Consider the following 19,727-nt stretch of genomic DNA (forward strand, 5'->3'; position numbering starts at 1 on the left):
GTTTTTTTTTCTTGTCCCTTTTTTACCCGCCCAGGGAAATGTCGATTGCCCCTTTGGGGGCCAGGAACCAATCCTGGGGGGGGGGGTTGTGTGTCATCTTCTGGGCGTGGAACAGCGGTCACTGTGGGTGTGGAGGAGGAGGTATTTGTGAATTTCCTCCATTGTGCCGGGGGTTGGACTAGATGACCCTGGAGAACCCTTCCAACTCTATGATTCTATGATTCTATGAATAAGCCCTGAAGGTGAGAGCATGCCCCATAGCTCCCCTTAGGGTAAAAGTGGACTAAATGTCTCTTTCAGCAGAATTTACATTATTATTATTATTATTACATTCGGTTTATATACCGCTCAGACCCGGAGGTCTCAGAGCGGTTTACAGATATGTTGCAAGTGCAAGTTAATTCCCTAGACTATGGCCACATGTATTACAGGGGGTGGGGGTGCCTACCGGCACCCAGGTGGTGGGTTAGCTGTTCCCTGGCTTTTCTTCCTCCGGTGGTCCACTGGGGTCGGCGTCCCATTCTTGCTGTCTAAGGCCAGTCTTCTCAGCTCCGCTGACTCTTAAAGTCTGTCGCTTCTGTGACATATTTCAGGTTGGGGCAATGGTGGTGGTGAGGAAAAGGTTAAACCCCTCCCCCCCCCCACGGCAGTCACGATCTCAGTCAGGGTTCCAGGTGCCCGCTGTCCAAAGAAGAGAAGAGCTTCGGAGTCCTATACACCGAATTCCGAGAATTCTGTCTATTTTGGCCCTTAGCAAGTCAGTGAGAAGGCTGGAGGGAGGGCTCCCCCCCGTAGGTACTAGTAGCTATCAGTTCTGACAGCTGCTGCTACAATCACCTGGGGGCTTCGAGATACATGATGTCTGCTCCACAGGCTGCGGTGAAAAACAGATCACTGAGCGGTACGGTAACACCTACTGTGCCCGATGGCCAAGGAATTTCACAGTGATAGGAGACACCCCCCCCCAATCTTCCTGTTTCATGTCTGTGCTTGAAACTTCAACTAGGGATGACTAGATCCCACCCACCCCCTTCCCAACTGGGATTCACTCACTCTTCCCCTGGGGTTTCACTCTGATCGTCTTCTTTTAATTTCACGGAGCTTTGAGGAGAAGAATCTAAGGGGTAAAGACAAGAAGGCTTCATCCTCCTCCCCATTGTTGTGGTATTCAGGGAGGCAACCTAAACCAGAAATCTTTTTTTTTTTTAAATCCAGTGATTGTACAAGTTACACAACCCCAAGGTTTGGGAACCCTGGAACTAGCACACCATGTGTCGCGACATCAAAACTGGCCCTTTGTGTACTGAAATGCCAAAACAAAAAAAGAAAAGAGTTCTTTGAACACATAAAGCTAATCTCAAGGGGTTTCTTTTTTGTGTTGTTAACACCTGTTCCATGATCCTTAGATTTTGGGGACGTGGAAGTGAGCATCCATGGGATTTTTCAAAAACCCAGTACGTGTTGTTTCTGCGGACTCTTGGGGGTGGGGGGCTGAGACCACCTCTTCCCCAAAGTCTGCAACTTTCCCTCAGAGGATACAGTGGAATTCCATAGAATGGAATGGCTGGGAGGAGGCAGGCCAAAGATTTACACATGATTCTGTACCTAAACTAATTTAATCCAGTTCTGTGGCTCTACAAAAAAGACCACCGGGAAAGAAGCTGGCGGTAGCAACACTGTCAGTAAAGGTAAAGCTTCCCTTGCTCGAAAGCCAGTCGAATCCGACTCTAGGGTTGCGGTGCTCATCTCCGTTTCAAAGCCGAAGAGCCAGTGCTGTCCGAAGACGTTTCCGTGGTCATGTGGCCAGCATGACTAAACACCAAGGCGCACGGAACTCTGTTACCTTCCCACCAAAGTGGTACCTATTTATCCACTTGCAATTTCTTGCTTTTGAACTGCTAGGTTGGCAGGAGCTGGAACTAGATGGGAGCTCACTCCGTCATGTGGCACCCGGGTCTCAAACTGCTGAACTACTGACCTTCCACAGCCTGCAGTTCAGCGTCTTAACCACTTGAGCCACCGCAGCTCCAGCAACACTGTCAAGCCATAGCCAATATATGGTGACTAAATAGGGTGTTCGAGGCAAGAGACAAACAGAGGCGGTTTGCCATTGACTGCCTCTGCATTGTGACCCTGGACTTCCATGGTGGTTTTCCATCCAAGGACTAACCAGGGCTGACACGGCTCAGCTTCTGAGATCTGGTGGGACTGGCCTTGCCTGGGCCGTCCAGGTCAAGGCAAGAGATGAACAGAGGTGGTCCTGCCATTGCCTGCCTCTCCCTGGCAACCCTGGTGGTCTCCCATCCAAGGACTAACCTGGGCAGATCCTGCTCAGCTTCTGAGATCTGGTGGGACTGGCCTTGCCTGGGCCATCCAGGTCAAGGCAAGAGATGAACAGAGGTGGTCCTGCCATTGCCTGCCTCTCCCTGGCAACCCTGGTGGTCTCCCATCCAAGGACTAACCTGGGCAGATCCTGCTCAGCTTCCAAGATCTTATGGGACTGGGCTTGCCTGGGCCATCCAGGTCAAGGCAAGAAATGAACAGAGGTGGTCCTGCCATTGCCTGCCTCTCCCTGGCAACCCTGGTGGTCTCCCATCCAAGGACTAAGCTGGGCAGATCCTGCTCAGCTTCCAAGATCTGATGAAACTGGGCTGGCCTGGACCATCCAGGTCAGGGCAAGAGACGAACAGAGGTTGTTTTCCATTGCCTGCCTCTGCAAAGCAACCTAAGAACATAAGACAAGTCATGTTGGACCAGTCCAATGGCCCATCTAGTCCAACATTCTGTGTCACACAGTAGTTAAGACCCATGTTCCATCAGGAGGTCCACCAGCTGGGCCAGAACTCCAGAAGCCCTCCCACGGTTGCCCCCCAAGCACCAAGAAGACACAGCATCCCTGCCCCAGACAGAGTGTTCCATCTATACCTTGTTGCTCATAGCCACTGACAGACCTCTGCTCCATCTGTTTCTCCAATCCCCTCTTGAAGCTGTCTATGCTTGTAGCTGCCACCACTTCCTGCGGCAGTGAATTCCACATGTTAATGACTCTTTGAAGAAGTGCTGCCTTTTGTCTATTTTAAGCCTTAAAGGGTAAAGGTTTCCCTTGCTCAAAAGCCAGTCGAATCTGACTCTAGGGGGCGGTGCTCATCTCCGCTTCCAAGCCGATGAGCCAGCATTGTCTGAAGATGTCTCCGTGGTCATGTGGCCAGCATGACTAAACACCGAGGCGCATGGAATGCTGTTACCTTCCCACTGAAGCAATACCTATTTATCTACTTGCAGTTCCTTACTTTCGAACTGCTAGGTTGGCAGGAGCTGGGGCCACAGACGGGAGCTCACTCCGTCACGCGGCACTCGGGTCTCGAACTGCCGAACCACAGACCTTCTGGTCTGCAGCTCAGCATTCTTAACCTCTGAGCCTACTGCTCCTTAATTTCACTGAGTGCCCACAGGTTCTTGTACTGTGAGAAAGGGAGAAAAGTACTTCTTTCTCTACCTTCTCTATCCCAAGGACTTCCTTGATGGCCTCCCATTCAAGTACTAACCGACCCTGCTTAGCTCCTGAAATTGGATGGGATTGGGCTAACCTGGACCATCCAGGTCAGAGTGGCAAAAGACCTAGGGATCTCTAACTGACAAGTTTTCAGCGCTTCACACTACAATGCACCCAAGAATTCCTCCGTGACAAGCCAAAACCGTTAATGATACATCGATATGAATGATCAGTACATCCAAGCAAGTAAGGTGCTAGCAGGGGTCATTTCCTGCAGGAGCGCACAGGAGCGGAGCTCCGGCAGTAAAGAGCCCAGGGGGCAGGCACATGCAACAAGCCCCACCCCCTGCTCCCAGCAGCCCTCAGTCAGAGCGAGAAGCAGCCAGGTAAGTTGCAGAGCCCCCCCCTTGGTCCAAAACAGTCCAGTGGCACCTTTAAGACCCAGTTTTATTCAGGTAAAAGCTACAAGCTCTCCCTCCTCTGCGAGGACAGATCTGCCCATCCCCCCAACCCCCCCCCCCGATAGCTAGCAATCCAAAACAGTCCAGTGGCGCCTTAGCGGTGGGTGTTGCCTTCTGACACACTTCTGGTGATGTCAAGGGGTGTGGCATACGCAAATAAGTTACGCAAATGAGTTATGCAAATGAGCTCCTGCACCTCTTTTTCTGCGAAATGACCCCTGGGTGCTAGCATGTGTAAAAATGCCCATGTGCCATTTTCCAAAGAGCAAAGATAAGTGCTGGAAGAAGGAATTTACAGCAGAGGAACAGTGGGGAAAGGAGCTAAATCATTTTCCTATAAGACATTTTCCCCACACTTGATCTTAGCCAAATGGCCGAGGAGCGACATTTTTCTTCTCAAGAGCACCTGTCCCAGATGTTTTCTCCCCATGTGGTGTTCCAGATGTGCATCTGACGGTGGTTACTAATCTGGAACCCTATGTTGGGGGGGAACAGCTGGGGGGGGGGTGTTGAGAGGAAAAAAGAGCCGGCAAGGGAAAAGGTGAAATTCCTCCACCTCAACTTCTGAATTCTCTCCTTCCAAAGTTGTTCAGCTCTTTCAAAAAATGGCCAGGGTACCGCTACTGACATGTGCCGCTGGCATGGAAGAAGTAGCTTTCCTTCTGAATCTCTCCAAGAAGACACCCGTAAAAGACTCTGCATTAATCCCAGCGGGGTCTTGCACAGGAAAGATCCTCAGAAGAGTAGAATAAGATCAGAAACAACACAAAACACTGTGATCAAATTGCACGATTATCCTATAATGTAACAGAAGAAGAAGAGGAGGAGGAGGAGAAGGAAACTGGATTGAAACCCCGGCCTTCACTTGGAGTCTCAGAGCAGCTTACAAAAATGGTAGGCAGGTAATTTATATCGAAAGAAGAAGAAGAAGAGATTGGATTTATACCCCGCCCTTCACTTGGAGTCTCAGAGCGGCTTACAAACTCCTTTCCCTTCCCCTCCCCACAACAGACACCTTGTGAGGTAGGTGGGGCTGAGAGAGCTCTTTCTAGAACTGTCCTTGAAAGAACAGTTCTGATAGAACTGTGGCTTGCCCAAGGCCATCCAGCAGCTGCAAGTGGAGGAGTGGGGAAGCAAACCCAGTTCTCCCAGATTAGAGTCCACGCACTTAACCACTACACCAAACTGGCTCTCTTAAAGGTGTCATAAAGTTCCATTCACAATATATACTATATAATCACAGATCACAGATGCAGAATAGAAATACAGTGTATATTGCATAGCTGGTTCCAATGAAAACCACTTTGGAGACCCACGATACCAAACCTCAGTTCAAAAAAGGATCCCACGCGCAAAAAATTCAAGAGTAGAATAAGAGGACGGACGAGCTAGAGGGCAGAGATCAGACCTTCATTTCTGTTTCCTTGGCCTTATTAGCCAGCTTGATTTATAAGGCCGCTGTCAGCGAAGGCTCTTGGCAACGGAGAGGTTGTATTAGGGATACAGCAAGTCCAGGCAGCAGCAAATTACCTGCAGTGTTGCCCTGGACCAAAGGAGTGGGCGGACGGTCACGGAGGAAGCGTGGAAGCGCCGCTGGAGCACACAGCATGAGCATGCGGCGGCAGCTTGGTGTATGCTACAGGCATCAGCAAGATGTCAAGCATCCTTGGTATTTTAAGGACAGGGGGACGGTGACGCAAGCAGCGATCCTAATTTGTCCGCTTCTGGCCACATTGACCTTTCACGTGAGCCGGAGTGACAGAGCAGAGCTTGTAGAGGTTGCTTATTTATGCATTAACATTTAAAGTTCTGCTTGGGAGCAAGCGCATGCCTTTCGTATACATTCCCATGCCAGGAACATCATTTGCAGTCAAGTTGTGCGGTTGCGGCGCCCCAGAACACTGTGTTCTAGGGGAGAAGCACTCCTTTCCCTCTACAGTGCACAGATGTGCTCATGAAGGAACAGAGAAGGCCTCGCTCGAGTGTCATTAACAAGCCATTTAAGAGGCAGGAGTAAAAACACTCTTCAAAGGGGTTCATGAACTCACACTGAAGCTGCCTTATACTGAATCAGACCCTCAGTCCCTCAAATTTAATGCTGTCGACTCAGACTGGCAGTGGCTTCTGGGAACTTGAGAAGGCAGAGTCACTCAGGATCGTGTCCCTTCCTACAATCTACAATCCTTCGTGTCCCTTCCTACAATCCTTGTTCAGTCGCACAGTCGAGTCTGACTCTTTGCGACCCCATGGACCAGATCCCGCCAGGCCTTCCTGTCTTCCGCCGTCCTCTGAAGTTGGCTCAACTTCATGTTCGTTGCATCGATGACACTGTCTAACCATCTCATCCTTTGCCGTCCCCGTCTTCTTTGACCTTCAATCTTTCCCAGCATCAGGGTCTTCTCCAGTGAGTGCTCCCTTCTCCTTTGGTGGCCAAAGTATTTGAGCTTCAGTTTCATTATCTGGCCTTCCAGGGAACAGTCAGGGTTGATTTCATTTAGGATTGACTGATTTGATCTCCTTGCAGTCCAAGGGACTCTCAAGAGTCTTCTCCAGCACCATAGTTCAAAAGAATCTATTCTTCGGCGCTCGGCCTTTCTTATAGTCCAACTCTCGCAGCCGTACATGACTACTGGGAATACCATTGCTTTGACCTACAATCCTACAATTCAATTAATAAGCCATAAAGGGAACCCGAGGTTCAATCTAGATCAGCGGTTTCCAAATTTTTCAGTGGGGTGACACACGAGTCTAAATTTACTTGGTATGGTGTGGTGACCTATACAGGGCCAACCCACTTTTTTGGAAGGACCCCTAGGCAAACTATCTAGTTCACTATCTAGGCACCCATCTGGTTCAGCATTCCATTTCCTACAGTCGCATTCCATTTCCTACAGTGGCATTCCATTTTCTACAATGGCATTCCATTTCCTACAGTGGCATTCCATTCCCTACAGTGGATAATCAGATGTTTTTGAGAAACCAACAGACATCACACAAAGGGTGAACCCACTAAGAACCCCAAGCAAGTGGCATTTCAACATACACGGCCTTTGCATATGGAAGCTGCAGTCCAGCCTTCGACCATCCTCTCCTTCTCCATTACTCCCTCTACTCCCCTCTAAGATTCTCAACCGCTCTAGTGACCATCAGGACAAGTTTAACTTGATCAAGATGTCTATGCAGTGAAGAAAAAACTACCAATTAATGTATGACATAGGTGATACTGTTTCCAGGGTCAGATCTCGGTTTCCAAGATACCGAAAAGAGCAATGGAGAGACAAGGGTGGACATGATGGAGGGCTGGCCTGCGAACCACTTGCAGGGGTTTCATGACCTACTCTGTGATTCTCTGTTCAAAGTACTGGCTTTTGCAACTTCCTTTAGGAAGCTGCCAATGGCTTTGGGGATCACTCCTCCAGATCTATGGGCAAAGTTTTTTTTTTTAAAAAAACAACACACAACTTCATACTACTCAATGCAATTAAACATTACAGCAATCCATGCTCATGTCAACTACATCAGTCAGGAATGGAGTGTGTAAATCTTACAGACCAGGGATCCCCAACCTTTTGGAATCTGTGGGTGTCAGGTCTCCCAGTTAAGACACTCTCCACAACACACTTTGGCAGTGATAGTTTATTGAGATATGCTTACTTCAGGAAACAAGCTCTGTGTCAGAACTGGGGAAAGGCGCGCAAAAGCCCCTACTATAGTTAATACAAAATACACCCCACACCCAGTGTTCCCTCTAAGCTGAGTTAGTGTGAGCTAGCACACAGTTTTTTAGCCTCCAGATCACACATTTTTGTCTTGGCTCAGGAAGGATGGCTCCGGAGCAAGCTAATTTATGCAGTAGCCAAATCGCTCGCTCACAGCTTTAATGCCAGTAGCTCACAAGGTAGAATTTTTCCTCACAAGACTGCGCGGCTTAGAGGGAACATTGCCCACACCTCTTGTATATATCATCATTCAGCCCCTACAGCTACTATGGCAACCCTGACAGATATACGGTGCCTTATCTACATCCTAGCCTGGCAAAAGAGACTCCAAGGCCAGTTCCCCTGGGAACCAGCTTCGGGGCACAACCTTAAGGGAACGCTGTGGCTTCTACAAGCATCCACTCTAAACACCCGTGCACCCCCCTCAGGAAGTCCCTCCCCCCATATCTATGGCAAGCAGTAAAGTGAAACGTAGTGAAACGAAACCAGTGCTCGACAGTGGGCACTTTTGGAATTCTGACACCAGGGTGTTGGGCACAGCCACAAAATGGCTGCCACAGGAGGCAGAGTCAGCCACAAAATGGCTGCTGCAGCTTACTTTCCATCACACTGAGGAGATCCTCGTGCTGTGGTGGCAGCTGCGGCCAAAGCAACACTTGTAAAAATCTGCACAGCCAATCAAATCTCCAATGGCCAATCAGAAGCCTTGCTGGGCAAAAGCCCCACCTGGCCCAACCCACTTTCTTAAAAACACTTGGCACTGCAGGTGCCAGTAAAGGTGTCCGCAGGGCTAGACTTTATCCAGAGAGGGAGATTCTAGATGCTTTAACAGCTGCCTATTCCGGTTCCCTCTTTAATGCTTATCTCTTCTTTCCTCCCAGTACTGACTTTAACTATAGAGTGGGGTAAAGGCCGGAGGCCTATTTCTACTTACCGCAGGCCCGGTAAACGGAATGTGGTCACAGTTCTCTTGCCATGACTGGTTGAGGCTCTGTGCAAACTCTTGGAAGAAAGCGTGGGATTGGTTGAAAATGGAAAATCCTAAGATGTTAACTCGGTCGTCCAGGTTGTCCAGTCGCTGGAGGGAAAACTCCTAAAGGAAGCCAAGAAAGGAGAGTTAGGAGGTGTGGAAAGAGATGTGCGTGCTCTTCAGCGGCTCGTGGTGTGGATGAAGAGAGCAGATTGAGGGAACTGCAAGACCTTGCCAGTAAACAGAGCACAAAAAGGAATCCAAGCCTTATTTCAGTTCACCCAAAACAGGAGGCGGAGGAGGAGTATTCATACCCTGCCCTTCACTCGGAGTCTCAGAGCGGCTTACAATCTCTTTGCCTTCCTCTCCCCACAACAGACACCCTGTGAGGTACGTGGGGCTGAGAGAGCTCTGAGAGAACTGCTCTTGAGAGAACAGCTCTGAGGGAACTGTGACTGACCCAAGGTCACCCAGCTGGCTGCATGTGGAGGAGTGGGGAATCAAACCCAGCTCTCCAGATTAGCGTCTGCTGCTCTTAACCACTACACCAAAGGAGGAAGCCGTCTGTGTCCTTGAAGACAGCCACCACCACAGCCCTACGAAAGAATGGCCATTCTTCTGTGTAGCCGCCAACCTTACCTCAAACGGCGGTTGGTGGTTCTTGGATCCGGACCCTTCTGATCAGGGAAGGTAATTTTTGTTGGCTATTGTAACTCTAGGAGCTGCGGTGGCTCAAGTGGTTAAGATGCTGAACTGCAGGCTGTGGAAGGTCAGTAGTTCAGCAGTTCGAGACCCGGGTTGCCGCAAGACGGAGTGAGCTCCCGTCTCTAGTTCCAGCTCCTGCCAACCTAGCTGTTCGAAAGCAAGAAATTGCAAGTAGATACATAGGTACCACTTTGGTGGGAAGGTAACAGCGTTCCATACGCCTTGGTGTTTAGTCATGCCGGCCACATGACCACGGAAATGTCTTTGGACAGCGCTGGCTCTTCGGCTTTGAAACAGAGATGAGCACCGCAACCCTAGAGTCGGACTCGACTGGCTTTCGAGCAAGGGAACCTTTACCTTTACTTTATTGTAACTCTGCATGCAAGAGGATGTGGGAGGGAAAGGGCTCAGAGAATTAAGGATATTGTAGCATTGGAAAAAGTGCAGAAAAGGGCAACTGGAATGATCAAAGGGTTGGAACCCTTTCCCTATGAAGAAAGGTTAAAGCGCTTGGGGGCTCTTTAGCTTGGAGGAACGACGGCTGAGGGGGTGACATGATCCAGGTTTATAAGATTATGAATGGGATAGAGCAGGTCGAGAACAATGCTCCCTCTAAGCAGTGGAGTCTTGTGAGCAAAAATTCTACTTTGTGAGCTACTGGCATTAAAGTTGTGAGCGAGCGATTTCATTACTGCATAAATCAGTTTGCTCCGGAGCCCTCCTTCCTGAGCTAAGACTGTGAGCGGGAGGCTAAAGAACTGTGAGCTAGCTCACACTAACTCAGCTTAGATGGAACACTGGCCGAGAAAGAAGTCCTTTTCTCCCTTTCTCACAATAGAAGAACTCGTGGGCACTCAACGAAATTGCTGAGCAGTCGGGCTATTTATTTTATTTATTTATTCATTGTTTCAACTTCTACCCCGCCCTCCCCGCCAAAGCAGGCTCAGGGCAGCTTACATAAAAACCAATAAAACAAGATACATATCACAATAAAAATACATAACATAAGACCATTAATATATCAATGGTGGTACAGTATAATAAAGTGCATTGATGAACACGACCAGCAGTGGATACCATTCTAGGTAGCTTCTAGCTCTAAGTCGGCACAGGGCTTAGCTGATAAAGTGCAGCTCCTATTGAAATGCCTGCCGGAAAAGCTCCATTTTCACAGCCCTGCGGAACTGTGAGAGGTCTCGCAGAGCCCCGATTTCGCCGGGGAGCTCGTTCCAGCAGGTCGGAGCTGCCAATGAAAATGCCCTGGTCCTGGTCGATGTCAGCCTAATGCCCTTCAGACCAGGGAGGGCCAAGCGGTTTTGTGATCCTGATCTCAGTGCTCTCTGGGGAACATACGGGGAGAGTGATTAACACATGGATTTCACTGCCAGTCTGGCGCCAGTTTGGTGTGGTGGTTAAGTGCTCTAATCTGGGAGAACCGGGTTTGATTCCCCACTCCTCCACTTGCACCTGGCTGGGTGACCTTGGGCAAGTCATAGTTCTGATAAGAGCTGTTCTTGAAAAAGAGCAGTTTCTGTCAAGAACTCTCTCAGCCCCACCTATCTCACAGGGTGTCTGAGTTAGTGTGAGCTGGCTCACAGTTTTTTAGCCTCTGGCTCACACATTTTTTGTCTCAGCTCAGGAAAGATGGCTCCAGAGCAGACACCTCACCCGGGGGAACTGCGTTCCCCCGCGTCCCCCCCCCCCCAAATGACCCCTGATCACAGGGTGGCTGTTGTGGGGTCTGGAGCAGAGGGTCCATCAGTGGCTATTAGCCACAAGATATAGATCGGGACTCTCGGTCTGGGGCGAGTGATGCTCTGTATTCTTGGTGCTTGGGGGGGGGCAACAGTGGGAGGGCTTCTGGTGTCCTAGACCCAATGATGGACCTCCTGATGGCACCTGGTATTTTTGGCCACTGTGTGACACAGACTGTTGGACTGGATGGGCCATTGGCCTGATCCGACATTGGCTTCTCTTATGTTCTTATGTTTTTAATTCTCTGCTTGTATACACTTGACAGTTGGCCCCACCCTCTCTTCAGTTAGATGATGAGCCTCTTTGATCCTTGCTTGCCTCCTCTTTCATCTTATATATAGGACCTCTCCCTTACCTGGGCTTGGAGCCATAGCAAGCCCCCTTTTTGAAGTCAATCTGTTCACAATAAGTTAAAAGTACCCCCAGGAATATGTCACTGAAGATGTGCTTCTATTTTTGTAAGTAAAATTTCTCTCTCTCATTTTCATTGGAGTCAGATCAGCTTTGTCATTTGTTTGAACAGCATTTTCCCTTTAATGGAAAACGTGGAGGATCGGGGATACCGCGTAAAGCTTCTGTGCTTTCAAGTCAAATTATTATTTTTTAAACATTCAACCAAATCATTTTAACGCTACCAGAAACAGCTCTTCAACTGTAAGAAGCAGTTGTGTTTTTTTGGCCAGTGTGGTTAGAATCCCCACTCTGCCACGGAAGCTTGCTGGGAAACCTTTGGCCAGTTACACACTCTCGGCCTCACTTCCCACAGAGTTTTTGTGCAGATAATAATGGAGGAGAGGAGAAGGATATAAGCTGCTTGGCACCCCTGTCGGGGAAGACGACAGGGCTATTTTTGGGCAGGAACGCACAGGAACGGAGTTCCGGCTGGCTCCCGAGTTGGCCACGCCCATCAGGAACTCATTAGCATAATAGGCCACACCCAACAGCAGAAACTCATTAGGATTGGCTACAGTAGGGGTGTGTGGCCTAACATGCAAAGGAGTTCCTGCTACAAAAAAGCCCTGGGTTTTGACTAGAAACAAGGTAAACAGAATAAGAAGCAAAAGGTGGGTGTGGCTGGATGAGCACACTTTTGGTAACATGGGGGTGTGGCCTAATATGCCAATGAGTTGTGCTGTCAGGGGTGTGGCCTAATATGCTAATGGGTTTCTGCTGTTGGGTGTGACCTATTATGCTAATGAGTTCCTGCTGGGCTTTTTCTACAAAAAGAGCCCTGGAAGACAATATAAATGAAGTAAGGAAATAAATAAAATGATTAACTAAAGGGAAAAGGCAAAGAAAATATAAAAAGCTTTTTGCGTAAATCATTGACTATTGCACAGAGAAGCTGCCTAGAACCTGGTCAGATAAGCTCAAGGATCACACAGCTTTTAGACAAGCTCAAGGCTCATCTTAAAAACCTCTGCTTTGGGGGGGCATCTACTGAGATCACTCTGAGCTGCAATTCATGTCTATGATAGGATCTCCACACATGCGGAATCTCTCATTACCGTAATGAGCCAATTTAGAACGTACAGAGGCTGCCTTTTCCTGAATGAGACCATTGTTCCAGTTAAGTTTGGTGTTATCGAGTCTGGCAGTGTCTTTCCAGGGTTTCAGACAGGTACAGGTATTTCCCAGAGACTTCAATTCCTTTTAATGAAGATGCCAGGGATTGAGCCTGGGGCTTTTGCTGAGTCACAGATCCTTCCTGTGCCAGCTTTTCAGGACGATGACATTTGACTTGTCATGAATTTAACACTGAGGTAAGTAAATTCATCCTGCCAACCTAGCAGTTCAAAAGCAAGACATTGCAAGTAGATAAATAGGTACCACTTCGTTGGGAAGGTAACAGCGTTCCGTGTGCCTTGGTGTTTAGTCATGCCGGCCACATGACCACGGAAGCGTCTTCAGACAGCGCTGGCTCTTCGGCTTTGAAACGGAGATGAGCACCGCAACCCTAGAGTCAGATTCGACTGGCTTTCAAGCAAGGGAACCTTTACCTTTTAAGTAAATTCATATTCTGAATTGGGGTAATTATGATTTTTGACAGGATCTCTAGACCAAAAAATATATATATATCGCTAATGTTTGGCTGCTGGAGCGACAATTCCTCAAGGGCTCCGTAAAAGCAGAGCGGGTATGACTTCCCCAGCACAGGCCGCTCTGAGGAGAACAAGATGAGACACAGGATTAAGTGGTAGTTTGGACACAATCGCATTGTCATTAGGGAACGCAAAAATTGCCTGTGTACTATTGATTCAGGTTGAATGATATTATCCTGCCCTCTTCCTGACAGGCTATCCGTTTTCCCAGGCAGCGCCGTCAACCTGGAGTATGAGGGCAGGCGGCGGCGGAGAGTCGGGACCTGAGGAGATTTCTGCAGGCAAAGAGCACGGCAACAGTTGTACCCAGCCGTGGCTCAACACTGGCCTGCCCCTCTTCCCTTTTAGGGCTGCCAACCTCCAGGTGGGGCCTGGAGCAGTGTTCCCTCTGAGCTGAGCTAGTGTGAGCTAGCTCACAGTTCTTTAGCCTCCGTCTCCCACGTTTTTGTCTCAGCTCAGGAAGGAGGGCTCCAGAGCAAACTAATTTACTCAGCAGCCAAATCGCCCGCTCACCACTTTAATGCTGGTAGCTCCCAAAGCAGAATTTTGGCTCACAAGACTCCACAGCTTGCTCACAAGGCTCAGAGGGAATTAGATAAGCATATGGAGCAGAGGTCCATCAGTGGCTATTAGCCACAAGGTATAGATAGGGACTCTGGGGCAAGGGATGCTCTGTCTTCTTGGTGCTTGGGTGGGCCAACAGTGGGAGGGCTTCTAATGTCCTGGCCCCACTGGTGGACCTCCTGATGGCACCTGGTATTTCTGGCCACTGTGTGACAGAGTGTTGGACTGGATGGGCCATTGGCCTGATCTAACATTGGCTTCTCTTGTGTTCTTAAGAGGGGATTGGATGGACATCTGGAGCAGAGGTCCATCAGTGGCTCTTAGCCACAAGGTATAGATAGGAACTCTCGGTCTGGGGCAAGGGATGCTCTATATTCTTGGTGCTTGGGGGGGGGCAACAGTGGGAGCGCTTCCAGTCTCCTGGCCCCACTGATGGACCTCCTGATGGCACCTGGTATTTCTGGCCACTGTGTGACACAGAGTGTTGGGCTGGATGGACCTTTGGCCTGATCCAACATTGGCATCTCTTATGTTCCTATTGGCCTGGAGTTCACCTGGAATGACAACTGATTTCCAGCCTACAGAGACCAGTTTTCCTGGAGGAAAAGGCAGCTTCCAAGAGCAGACTCTGGTTTATGGTTGCCAACGGTGGGCTGCAAAATTCCTGGATTTTTTTTGGGGGGGGTGGAGCTTGAGGAGGGCAGGGTTTGGGGAGGGACATAAGTGGGGTTTGATGTCATACAGTTTACCATCTGAAGCGGCCATGTCCTCCAGGGGCACTGCAGTCTGGAGATCAGTTGTCACTCCAGGAAATCTCCAGGCCCCACCTGGGGGTTGGCAGACAGACCCACGCGTGGGGAAGTCTGTGTGGTGCTCCTCCTGCTCAGTCTTGCCTTTCTGCCATCCTGCTACAAGCCCCGAGCCCGCCCTAGGATTCAGATCTGGAAGTGGGGGGTGGGAGTGGCGGGGGAGGGGTTGCTCCACTGCGTTCCTCTCTTCCACGGGAAGTGGCTCTTGCAGACTCGAACTGAGCCTGCTTCTCCACCGCCTCCCGCCATCATCGGAACACTCCCTAACTCAAACAGGACACGGCATCTTATTCCAAGACACTGAAAGGCTGGACAACACATCCAATCACCATTGAAATTCATAAACATAAACTCAAGTTCAACAGGAAAGAAGAGTTTAAAAATAAACAGGGCACCGTTTCCTGTCCTGAAAAACACAAAGTGCTCTACATCTGAGAATAGCACTACAGAGAAGATTAGAATTTCAACAGCCAATCCATATGCAAAAGAACCTCCTCAGGAAAGCTCCTCCATTAGCATGTCACAGCCTGGGGAACTCCAACAAGATAATGACTCAACCTTCCTGAGTAGAGCCAGTTTGGTGTAGTGGTTAAGTGCGCATTACATTTTATGACACACATGGCCGGGCTCAACAGAGAGCCAGTTTGGTGGTGGACAGCCAGTTTGGTGCAGTGGTTAAGTGTGCGGACTCTAACCTGGGAGAACCGGGTTTGATTCCCCACTCCTCCACTTGCACCTGGCTGGATGGCCTTGGGCAAGCCGTAGTTCTGATAAGAGCTGTTCTTGAAAAAGAGCAGTTTCTGTCGAGCTCTCTCAGCCCCGCCTACCTCCCAGGGTATCTGTTGTGGGGAGGGGAAGGGGAAGGAGTTCGTAAGCCGCTCTGAGACGCCTTTGGGTAGTGATATGACCTGCTGATGTGACCTTGGGTCAGTCGCAAGCTTTGGCACAGCTGTCCTTGAAAAAGAGCAGTTTGTGTCAGAGCTCTCTCAGTCCCACCCACCTCACGGGGTGTCTGTTGTGGGGAGGGGAAGGGAAAGGAGTTTGTAAGCCGCTCTGAGACTCCAAGTGAAGGGCAGGGTATAAATCCAATCTCTTCTTCTTCTTCTTTCGATATAAATTACCTGCCTACCATTTTTCTTCTCATCTTGACACAGAGAGGTCTCCAGTACTTACCTGGAGGTTGGCAACTCTAGCGTGAATTCTATGGCATTATACCCTCTGGTAGACCAGTACTCCTTCTCTATTGCGCAGCACCTTGGGTGGGGGCTTGGCTGGAAAACTGGGCCCAGCCTCAAGAAGAGCCGAGCGGAGCCACCTGTTTCCGGAACTGCCAAAGCCCGTCTTGAGACCCCTGCCTTCCCCGGCCTGGGCTTTAAACAGGCAGTAAATGTGTGGATTAAATAATAACACCACTTTGAGATGATCCGGCCGTGCTATTTCCAAAGTGCTAGGCTGGCGTTATTAAATAATAGAATAGAGAGATGTTCCCTGGGAGACAGCACGCGGGGAGGCAATGCGGGGCACAGTCTCTCTTCGGCAACCGCTGTTATCGGCAGGGGGCCTGACCTACACACTCAATTTTTTTGACGGCCTCGGGAAAAACTCCTGTGAGTGACCTAAACCTTTGGCTCCCGGCGGGGCTCCTTCCCAATCAAGGCAGAGTGGAGAGGCCTCTGCCAGACAGACAAGAGACCGGCCTGCAGCTGGGAGGGGGTCACCCACGGCCGCGGGTGACTCAGCGCCTTGCAGGAGGCGTCTGTGATGCTCTTTAACATACAAAAGCACCACGTCTCTGCTCATTGGCTCAGCGCAAATATGTAGGAAAGCATGCAGAGGGGACAGCGGTGGCCTGATCCTGAATGGCGCTGAACTCTCCTTTGGTTGCAGATGGCATTACGAAATGCTGCACAGAGAATATAACTGGTTTTGGAAACTAATATTTAGAAGGTAACTTGTTTGGTTTCGTGTGTGTGTGTGGGTGTGTGTGTTTCTCTCTGTCTGTGTGAATAACGAGGAAGGTGCCTCCATTCAGTGGCTTAGTTCAGACCATTTAGGTTGCCAGCCTCCAGGTGGGGCCTGGAGGTCTCCCAGGATTACAAACTGCTCTTTAGATGACAGAGATCAGTTCTCCTGGAAATCATGGCTTCTTTGGAGGGTGGGTTCCATGGGCATTATATCCGGCTGAGGCCCCTCCCCTTCCCAGACCATGTCCTCCCCTGGCTCCACCCCCCAATCTCTAGGAATTTCCCAATCTAGAATTTGGAAATTCACTGCCACAGGAGGTGGCGGAGGCTACAAGCATGGACGGCTTCAAGAGGGAATTAGATAAGCATATGGAGCAGAGGTCCATCGGTGGCTATTAGCCACAAGGGATAGATAGGGACTCTGGGGCAAGTGATGCTCTGTCATCTTGGTGTTTGGGGGGGTCAACAGTGGGAGGGCTTCTAGTGTCTTGGCCCCATGGATGGGCCATTGGCCTGATCCAGCAATGGCTTCTCTTATGTTCTTATATGGAGCAGAGGTCCATCAGTGGCTATTAGCCACAAGGTATAGATAGGGACTCTGGGGCAAGTGATGCTCTGTCATCTTGGTGTTTGGGGGGGTCAACAGTGGGAGGGCTTCTAGTGTCTTGGCCCCATGGATGGGCCATTGGCCTGATCCAGCAATGGCTTCTCTTATGTTCTTATATGGAGCAGAGGTCCATCAGTGGCTATTAGCCACAAGGTATAGATAGGGACTCTGGGGCAAGTGATGCTCTGTCATCTTGGTGTTTGGGGGGGTCAACAGTGGGAGGGCTTCTAGTGTCTTGGCCCCATGGATGGGCCATTGGCCTGATCCAACAATTGGCTTCTCTGATGTTCTTATGGCAACTCTAGACCAGCACACAAAACCGTGATTGCTGGACTCTAGCTTCATTCTCACATCTCTTTGTTAACTCTTGCATTTACATGCTAACTTGCTGCCATCCATTGATCTTACCAGCCACCCGATCCAATTTCAGCTCTGGGTATGCATCTTGACTCTGAGTGGCCCCTCCTAAGGGCTGCCCCTGCCCCCTTTTCCCCCCTGTTCCAATTGTCTGAGGAAGACAACAGAGGGTCAACAGTGGGAGGGCTTCTAGTGTCTTGGCCCCACTGGTGGACCCGCAAACCAAAGGGCTAAGCTAACAATGTATATTATAAAAGTACAAATATTTATTAGGGTGTACACATGTTAAAACATATACTGATAAAAATCTTCATCTAAGTATCATACTTATAAAAACTTATCAAATACTAATACATATGATGGGTAGACACTTTCCTACTGAAGGGGTCATTTCGTAGAAAAAGAGGTGCAGGAGCTCATTAGTATAACTAATTTGCATATGTCACGCCCCCTGACATCACCGGAAGTGTGTCAGAAGGCAACACCCACCGCTCAGGCTCCACTGGACGGTTTTGGATTGCTAGCTATTGTGGGGGGGGGGAGAGAAAGTGCAGATCTGTCTTCACAGAGGAGGGAGAGCTTGTACCTGAATAAAACCTGGTCTTAAAGGTGCCACTGGACTGTTTTGGACTGGGGGGCCAGAGGGAGCCCTGCAGCTTACCTGGCTGCTTCTTGCTCTGACTGAGGGCTGCTGGGAGCAGGGGGTGGGGCTTGTTGCATGTGCCCGCCCCCTGGGCTCTTTACTGCCGGAGCGCCGCTCCTGTGCGCTCCTGCAGGAAATGACCCCTGCTGAAGACCAAACGCGTTTCGGCCCCTAAGGGCCTTCCTCAGTGGTCGCAATTATCAATATAGTATAGACACACATTCATAGACCTGTATACAAGATCTTAAGTACTCATATATTAAAACCAGATGTTGCTAATTGTTAAAATAAATAAAAATTATTTAAAAAACCAGATGTTGTTTCCTTATATATTTGTAATTGTATTACCGGTATTAGTGATGGGCCATAGGTATAGCCATATCAATTCCACCAATTATTCTGGTACCAGAGATTTCATAGGTCTGAATGTGTGTCCCTCCATCAAGGTATAGATTCAAAGCTTACACTTTGAATAAAACTCTGTGGGTCTTAAAGGTGCCCCTGGACTCAAACTTTGTCCGGCTGCTTCAGACCAACATGGCTACCCACCTGAACCGATCTTGACTATGGTTAGTTTGTGAAACCAGGACTCAACGCACAAACCATTTTTCAAATCCTGGTTTGCGGGTGTCATGCTTTCTCTCTGTAGCTTGGAAGCAATGTTGTTCCTGGACAATGCATCCAGGAACAAGCAAGGATTAGACCAGGATGCCTGCATTCACCTAACATTACTCACAAGGCAACAGATTCATGCCTAGAGCCAGTGTGCCCCCTCTGGGCTATCAGTATACGCTCTACATACAAGAATACTGCAATAGTGCAACCAATACAAAATACTGTATAACCAATGACAGAATAATCATTCCATAATATTTAATCTTTTTCTTTTTTCAATGTAGACGCCGTGAGTGAAGGACGGAGGGGTCAAAGGGTTGCATGTTCATCTCGCGGCGTCTACATTGCAGTATTCTTGTATGTAGCACGATTGTCATACTGCTACCCCCCTTGTTTGTTAACTATCAGTATACGCTGCATACCTCGAGCTACCTTCATCGTCATTTTATCAGCACTACCCTCAAAGTCTGACAATCCTGCCACAGAAAGGAAAACTTCACGAGAGGGATGTGTTGCTAAGTTCCCGGGCCAAAGCCCCCTCCATTATACTCTTAATTAGAACGGCACACTACATTCTTCTCTCCCACTTCTATTATTTCAGCATATTTTGTCCCGGCCGGAATTTCTCTTCCGCCTCTGCACGCAGACTGAACACAGTCAATGATCTGTCCTGTCTCTAACCCGAAGGCACACGGTCATCTCCAGAGGGGGGAGAGGCAATGGCAGAGGATAGGCTTTACACGCAGAAGGTCCCGGGTTCGATCCCCGGCATCTCCAGTTAAAACAACCAGGTGGGAGGTGATGTGAAAGGCCTCTGCCTGGAGCACCGCTGCCGGCCTGAGTAGATGATACTGACCTCGATGGACCAATGGGATTGCTCAGTACACGGCAGCTTCATGGGTGACCACTGGACACTGGGTTTGGATATCATGTGTGAAGTCCCAACCCCATAACTTAACACCC

At 49.4% G+C, this 19,727-nt stretch overlaps 1 protein-coding gene across 1 annotated transcript in view; it reads right to left on the minus strand.

Moving 5' to 3' along the window:
• The window catches only part of GRIK4 (glutamate receptor, ionotropic, kainate 4), a 311,636-nt gene that overhangs the window by 176,170 nt on the left and 115,739 nt on the right, over nt 1-19,727 (minus strand). The window contains exon 10 of the mRNA XM_015413813.1: nt 8,608-8,766. Coding sequence (XP_015269299.1) covers nt 8,608-8,766 — 159 coding nt within the window. The remainder of the gene's footprint in view (nt 1-8,607; nt 8,767-19,727) is intronic.

The sequence above is a fragment of the Gekko japonicus genome, unplaced genomic scaffold (genome assembly GCF_001447785.1).
Source record: "Gekko japonicus isolate JY-2015 unplaced genomic scaffold, Gekko_japonicus_V1.1 scaffold890, whole genome shotgun sequence".
NCBI lineage: Eukaryota > Metazoa > Chordata > Lepidosauria > Squamata > Gekkonidae > Gekko > Gekko japonicus.